The 8378-nt window shown below is 42.5% G+C and overlaps 1 protein-coding gene across 1 annotated transcript; it reads left to right on the top strand.

The window, feature by feature from the left end:
• The first annotated feature begins 2198 nt into the window (after positions 1-2198).
• Positions 2199-3467, top strand: LOC143185961 (uncharacterized). The gene has a single exon (XM_076389299.1). The coding sequence runs from the start codon at positions 2199-2201 to the stop codon at positions 3465-3467; it is 1269 nt and encodes a 422-aa protein (XP_076245414.1).
• The last annotated feature ends 4911 nt before the right edge of the window (positions 3468-8378 follow it).

Genomic DNA, 8378 nt, shown 5'->3' with positions numbered 1-8378 from the left:
ACTCTGCCCTCCTGTGCAAACTGTGCTGGCGCTCATACAGCCAATTATATCAAATGCCCATCACTAGACAAATTCCTTGAAGCAAAGCGTCCCAAAAATCCTCTATTGCAAGTGTCGTTGTCGAAACCACTACCTAACTCCTACATCGTACCCAACATCTCATACAAGCAAGCTTGCCTACAACATCGTCATCCAGCTCAATCTACTCAAGCTGTCCAATCTGATATATCCCAATCCGCACATTCCAGCAATCCTACCTCATCTTTTGAAAACCTTATGCATACATTTCAAGAAATCAATAAGCTTTGTAACATTGATAAAATGTTGGCAGCAGCCCAGGAACTCCTCAATCGTTTCAAAAAGTGTACAAATAACTTTGAAAAAATGAAAGCCTTCATGGCTGTCTCGCAAATGTTAGACTAATGGATCTATTCCCTAACATTCTTCTCTGGAATGCTGGGTCCATTGCCAACAAAAAAATGAGCTGTGTCTCGTCCTCAAAAAATATAATATCCATGTAGCCCTCATCGCCGAAACCTGGCTTAATCCAGGTGTTGTTTTCACCATACCTAACTATGAAATCCGTAGGGGTGACAGAACCTATGGTACCAAAGGAGGAGTGACTATTCTTATCCACAAATCCATCCTCTTTCAACCTATCCAAGGCAATCATTCAGATATGTTCGAAGCTGCATACATCAAACTCTTCAAACCTTCCTTGTTCATTGGCTCCATCTACAACCCATCAAATAACACTCTTATGGATGGCGATCTTGATGCAATAACAGGGGTGGGATATCCACTCATCGTGGGAGGTGACTTCAACGCAAGGCACTCTGCTAAGTATCCATCAAAAATCTGATGTTACTTGCATTGCAGGTGTTTCATCTGGGGAGTGACTCATTGTCAGAATTGGCCGAATGTAAGAAAATTTAGAAATGGCACCTAAATCTTCTGAGTGGCGCTCTCCGGAAGCAATCACCGAAACGGAAATGCAGGATAAGTGGCAACCCCGTGAAGAAACGTAGCCGAAAATGCGTGCGGGAGAGGACCCCACGCATAGGGTTCCTTTCTTCTGGTTCGAGCATCGATATCAGTTGCATCGGTGGAGCTTTTGCGTCTATCATAATTGATTACGCGCATTTTGTACTGTTCGCTTCAAGTCAGTAATTTTTGTAACGAACACCCACGAGTTAAACTACGATGTTTCGCGATATCGAAAACCTGACCCGAAATTACGTAGAAACGTTAATTATCCAAAACTTACCAAGGACACACCGGAAGCATTGGGCGATTTAGTAGATACCGTGAATCAACACCTTTGCGCGTTGATAAACTTAGGTGGAAATATAGCCTCGTGGAATAGCCTTCTGCTGTCTATTATTATTTCAAAAATAAATTCAAACACCGTATGGCATTGGGAATTAACGCTAAAAGATAAGAAGGTACCAGCTTATACCAATTTATTAGAATTCTTAGAAAAACGAGCAAATTGTGCTCTCACATCGAGCGCAAAAGCGCCTCTCTCATCCGAACGAGTAGAAACGGGATCTTCAGGAAAGTCGCAAATTTACAAACACTGACCATCGCGAGGCCACGCGGTTCTATCTGCAAGAACCCATCATCACCCGTATGATAAACGTAGATCAAAAGAGAGGCCACATATAACAAAACCAACTAAGCAATGTCCTATTTGCAATGGCAATCAGTATATTTGGGCCTGTGAACAATTTCATGGATTATCGGTCCAAGAGAGGATGACAGCTTTAAAAAGAGCATCCTTATGTCATAACTGCTTAAGGGATGGTCACAGTCTGAACAATTGTACAAGCAGTACCTGCCGCATCTGCCATCAGAAGCATCATACATAACTTCATCACGCAAATACAAATGCAGAACCCACACCTCGAAGATCCACAGATTCTTCTCGTCCTAGTGAAACACCACGGCAATCTGATTGACTAGCACTGAAAGCGTCAGCACGAGGGAGAATTCATAAGGCATTTATTGTCGATTCACTTACTCAAGAACTCCTCGTGACCGCTCAAATCTACGTTTTAAACAAGTATCATCAACTTGTTCCTTGTAGGACACTCATCGATACCTGTGCCTCAACAAACTTTATGACTGAAGCTCTTGCCAAACGACTGTGCATTTCTTTAGGAAGTTGTTCAATCCCGATAGGAGTCCTGAACACCATGACGACTACGTCAAAACACACAATCACAACAACAATACAATCAAAAACCAGCAAGTATAACCGGACATTGACGTTCCTGACAATACCAACCATATCCTCATTGATTCCGGACCAACCCATTGACCGCGCGCACATAAAAATTTCGAAAAATTTACAACTGGCGGATCCAACATTTCACATACCAGCACCGATTCACTTGTTATTAGGATTCGGAGTGGCACTTTCCTTATTAAGCGTCGGACAATTAAATCTATCACCTCCCAGCGGTCCAGACTTATTTTTACAAAAAACGAGATTGGGGTGGATTATCAGGGGGAGTGCCCCAGTTTCCAGACCCACGCGAGTCATTGCTTGTTACACGGTCACTGCTATACAAGACGATTTGACGCGATTCTGGGAGTTAGAAGACGGACCCCAGATTCAACGTCTTTCAGAAGCCGAACGGAGATGTAAGGAGCATTTTCAACAGAACATACGAAGGAATGCCGACGGCAGATATGTCGTGGCACTTCCGTTCAACGATAAATTGTCTCAACTTGGAGAGTCGAAATCAAGGGCCTTAAAACGTTTCACATCATTGGAACGAAAGCTGCAGAACGATCAAAATCAGTTCCGGGAGTATCAATCTGTGCTAAAAGAATACTTGGACTTAGGACACATGTCGGAGCTGCAAGATATCGATGAGATAGGTGATGGCCACTATTTATCTCATCATGGGGTCACGAAGATTACCAATGACACCACGAAATTGCGGGTTGTATTTGATGGTTCCGCAGCAACAACAACAGGCATCTCACTCAACGACACTCTACATATCGGGCCTAAAATTCAACAAGATCTATTACATATTCTTATTAGATTTCGAGGTCATCGTTATGCATTGATCGGCGACATTGAAAAAATGTACCGACAATTTCTTGTCCGTCTGGAAGACCGGAAATACCAACGGATCATTTGGCGCGACTCTAACGGAGATTTAAAAATCTATGAATTAAATACAGTCACCTTCGGATTATCCGCAGCACCATATTTGGCTATTCGCTGCCTCTCACAATTGGCCCAGAATAAAGGACATCCATTTCCCAACGCTGCTCAGATTCTGACACGAGACTTTTACGTGGATGACCTAATCACAGGAGCATCAACCACAGGAGAAGCTTTAGTCTTGCGAGACGAGATGATACAACTATTGAAGTCAGCGGGATTACATATACGACAGTGGGCATCAAACCATAAACCACTCTTACATGGATTACCCGAAGAATAAATTAACAAGAAGCTTCACCTGGGGGAGTCGTCTACTATAAAGACTTTGAGAATCTTTTGGGAATCCACCGATGACGCAATCCGATATTCCGTGAAAGAGAGCAAACCAACAAGGTCCATCACCAAGCGATCCATCAGTTCGGTCATTGCGAGAATTTACGACCCGTTAGGTCTCCTCGGGCCTGTTATTATATTAGCAAAGATTTTGCTACAGAAGATCTGGACTATGAAGATCGAGTGGGATGAGTCGTTGCTAATGACCATACATATCGAATGGTTGTAATATTGTACACAGTTACCTCTCCTAAACAATGTCACATTTAAACAGAAGACAATCATCAACGATCCCGTATACATCGAGCTACACGGTTTCTGCGATGCCAGCGAACGAGCATACGAAGCTTGTATCTACATCCGATCAAGAGATGCAAATGATCACTACCAGGTGGACCTTCTATTAGCAAAATCCAAGATAACGCCACTTAAGACTCAGTCAATCCCGCGACTGGAGTTATGCGGAGCATTAATACTCACTTCGTTAGTCACTACGGCACAGAAAGCTTTACCTTTCACCATTAATCGCACCTTGTATTGGACTGACTCCGCAATAGTATTACATTGGTTACGGACATCTCCACATCTATTGAAAACCTTTGTAGCTAACAGGGTATCCGAGATCCAGAATAAAACGAACATCGCGAATTGGCAACACGTTCCAATTGCAGACAACCCTGCAGACCTTATCTCCAGAGGGCGATCACCCGAAGAATTCTTGCGACCATCGATATGGCACCATGGACCAAAGTGATTAAATGACGAAGAAACACATTTGCCATCTGGAAATATACCATGTCTAAGCAGTCTTCTAGAACAGAAAACTATCATTTGTTTAATAACAACCATTCCCGATAGTACAATTGTTGAACGATTGTCCTAATGGGGGAATCTAATTCGAATTATCGCACGCTATTTTCGATAGAAACGAAATAACACAGCGACAGGAGAGCTCACAGCATCGGAGTTAAAATATGCTCATAAAGCCATGATCAAGCTGATACAGTGAGTTTACTTTCCTGAAGAAATGAAGAACCTATCTACGGGCAACGGCCATACATTAAGAGGCAGAATTCAACGTCTACATCCATTTATAGATCTCGACAGGCTTCTACGAGTCGGAGGCCGATTAAAGAATTCATTGATGCCATTTAGTCAATGGCATCCAATAATTCTTCCGAAAACCTGAGCCACCGCACTTATCATCGAAAATGAGCACCGTGTTCAATTACATGTCGGTACTCAGGCAACCCTTTATGCTGTCAGACGACGGTATTGGCCTATTGATGGCCGAAATCAGGTGTGAAAGGTTCTCAAAACTTGCATCTGCTGCTGCCGGTCTTAATCGCCACCCGTGAATTATATCATGGGTGACCTCCTTGTAGCCAGAGTCAAAGAATCTCGGCCATTCCCACACGTGGGAGTCGACTACTGCGGACCATTCTTCATTAAGCAACGAAAACACCGAAACCGCAGTCGGGACAAGGTGTGTGTTGCAGTTTTCGTTTGCCTTGCCGTAAAGCCGTACATTTGGAGCTCGTCTTCGGATTCCCAACCAATGCATTTATTGCCGCTTTTAGACGGTTTATCGCCAGAAGAGGGTTTTGTTCAAACCTGTACTCAGACAATGGTTCCAACTTCATTGGTGCAAATAGTGAATTGCGTCAACTGCGTTCATTATTATAATCGAACGATCATCGAGACAAAGTAACTACGTTACTCGCAGACCATTACATTAATTGCAATTTCATTCCTCCATTGACACCTCATTTTGGAAGACTTTGGGAAGCAGCAGTGAAATCATTTAAATACTATTTAAAACGTGTAGCAGGCGCGGAACTTTTTACATTCGAAAACTTCAACACTTTAATGATTGAGATCGAATCCATCTTAAATTCTCGGTCGCTTACCCCAATTTCCTCTGACTTAAATGACCTTCTGGTCCTCACTCCCGGTCATTTCCTAACGGGTGATTCGCTAACAAACCATCACGAGCGTGATTTCAGAGACATTTCATCGAATCGTTTATCCAGCTGGCAACACATCCAGAAGGTGAAACAGCACTTCTGGGCTAGATGGCATCGAGAATACCTCAATGAGTTGACCACTCACAGCAAATGGACCAAAGGAATTCATCCAATACAGAAGGGCACAATCATCCTGCTCAGGGAAGACAACGTTCCATCTTTACACTGGCTCCTTGGCAGAATCATCAAGGCCTATCCAGGTTCTGATGGCATCATTCGAGCTGTCACAGTCAAAACTGCCACCAGTACATTGGATCGAAGCGTAAAGCGCGACTGGTACCCCTGCCCAATTATGCAGACCAGGATGAGCAGAATGATTGACAGTATAAATTAGAAAACATGTAACAGTACACATACTCAGATATCTATACTTACAGTATAAATATTTGATCGGTGCCCTCTCAACGAAGGGAGGATGTTTCGCAATATCGAAAATCTGACGCAAAATTACATAGAAACGTTAATTATATTCTAGCCGATTTGAATAAGAATTTAAACCTTCTCGGCTATATTGGCTCTGTACACTATCATGACTTTATCCTCCACGTCATAAGCGAACCTGATGTGGCGTACGAATCTGGAAGATCAGAACCAAACCCCACCAGGGGTTCCAAGCCATCTAACGTTACCATACCTCAGGTACCACCGGTCACCATGACCACATATCTCAAAGATATAAAGCATCGTAGGGTTTTCTGAGCCAACCATGGCTCGTGCCTGGGGTACTGCCAGTTCGCTCTCATCAAATACTCAAAAGGCACACTCAAACGTGATAGCTGAAGTCGTCAACGTTTGCGACTCATACGTGCACCACAACTACTGGGTTTTTCAGCTAGCCTACATGGGAAATGTCCAGCGAGCTGATTTGCTGAACAATTCAGTATATTTCCATTAGATAAATCCCCAACATTTACTAATTGGTCACTTTGATCAAGGCCTCCCTCGCTGGACTATGCTCTGCGGCTCTTGCTGACGGTTTTGATGTGGAAAGAGAGATGCGAAATTATTCTAAAAAGATACTTCAGAGTATTCGTTCAGTTATTATTCGGGATCATTCTGGAAGAGACATTGTTGAATTCACGAATCAGCATTTAGAAGAAACGTCGGATCCAGTGTGTTGCCTTCTGGAGGAGGTGAATGAAGAAGCGCGAAGCGGATTGAGGGAACTACTAGATCGATATAAGAGTATGGTTGTAGGAGGCAATAATCTTTGATGTGTGAGTACGGAGGAGATGAAAATTGCTCTCACGAAGGATTAACCGGTGAGTTACCATTCTTATCGATTGTCCATTATGAAACGAGAAAAGGTTCGTAATATTATTTCCGAGTTACTGACCAACAAAATCATTCGTGAAAGCATATCTCCTTATGCTAGTCGCATTATTCTGGTAAAAAAGAAAAACGGTGAGGATCGTATGTGTATTGACTTTCGGGCGTTAAACAGAATTACTGTAAAGGACAGGTATCCATTACCTCTGATTGATGATCAACTGGATCGTTTAGGAGGCGCGAAATATTTTACTACCTTAGATATGGCGCCCGGGTTTTACTAAATACCGATAGCAGAGGAGTCTGTCGAAAAGACTGCGTTTGTAACACCTGATTACGAATGCCGTTTGTGACTGTTGAGACTTTCGGGTGTAAGCCGTGTCCTTATGGAAGTATATTCCCAACGTTTCGCCAGCATTGCAGCTAACTTCATCAGGGAGTCAAGAGACACACTGATACTGGTGTGTGCCTTGTGGTGTTCTGTTCTTATACCGGAGTGTGTTCGTGTTCCGGATCACTGCTCACCAATCGGAAGGTACTTTTAATTGGTCAGCTGAACAATTAAATCCGGAACATGAACACACTCCGGTATAAGAACAAAACACCACAAGGCACACACCAGTATCAGTGTGTCTCTTGACCCCTTGATGAAGCTAGCTGCAATGCTGGCGAAACGTTGGGAATATAATTCCATAAGGATACGGCTTACACCCGAAAGTCTCAACAGTCAGAACTGTAAGATGCCGGGCCGTAAAAACCTCAAATCTCTGAATGCCGTTTGGTCTTGCCAATGCACCTGCCGTTTTTCAGCGGGCTATCAATAAAGCGTTAGGAATTATTAAGAAATAGTATAGCATTAGTTTATCTAGATGATACTTTAATCCCGTCGAAGACTATCAAAGAAGAACTGGAACGTTTGGACCAAGTTTTAAAAGCCCTAGATGCGGCGGGATTTTCTTTAAATATGAAAAAGTATTTATTTTTTAAGACGAAATTGGAGTATCCAGGACGAGAAATATCTGCGGATGGGATTAGACCTGGTAATGAAAAAATAAAAGTATTGTTAGAAGCACCGGTTCCAACGAATATCAAACAAGTTAGACAGTTCATGGGGTTAGCAAGTTATTTTCGAAAATTCGTTCCTGAATTTGCTACGCGAACTGCATGTATAACAAATTTAGTCGACGGATGACGCCTGCGGAAACCCATTATCACTCTTATGAATTGGAGACTTTAGCCATAGTGAATGCTTTAAAGCATTACAGAGTTTATCTTTTAGGAATTAAATTCAAAATCGTTACTGATTGTAATGTTATAAAGGGTACCAGTACCAACCATGGTGGGTTTACTTACACGATTTTAACTTTAGTATTGAATGCCGTAAGGAAAAACAAGTTGAGCATATTGATTATTTAAGTCATAATCCACGGAAAAATTATCGTGCTGATGTTATTTGTGAGAGTTCTAGGTTAGAAATAGCTCAAGAAAAAGATAAGGAGACTCAAAACTTAATTCAGCGGCTACGCAATGGTGATACAATTTTTAGTGATTTTGAAGTACGG

This window comes from Calliopsis andreniformis, chromosome 12 (genome assembly GCF_051401765.1).
Source record: "Calliopsis andreniformis isolate RMS-2024a chromosome 12, iyCalAndr_principal, whole genome shotgun sequence".
Classification (NCBI taxonomy): Eukaryota; Metazoa; Arthropoda; class Insecta; order Hymenoptera; family Andrenidae; genus Calliopsis; species Calliopsis andreniformis.
Note: the sequence above shows the minus strand (reverse complement) of the source record. Positions and strands in the feature narration are given on the sequence as shown.

Bases quoted from the DNA above. Each gene is read 5' to 3' on its own strand.
- LOC143185961 (XM_076389299.1), top strand. From the start codon at position 2,199: ATGACGACTACGTCAAAACACACAATCACAACAACAATACAATCAAAA.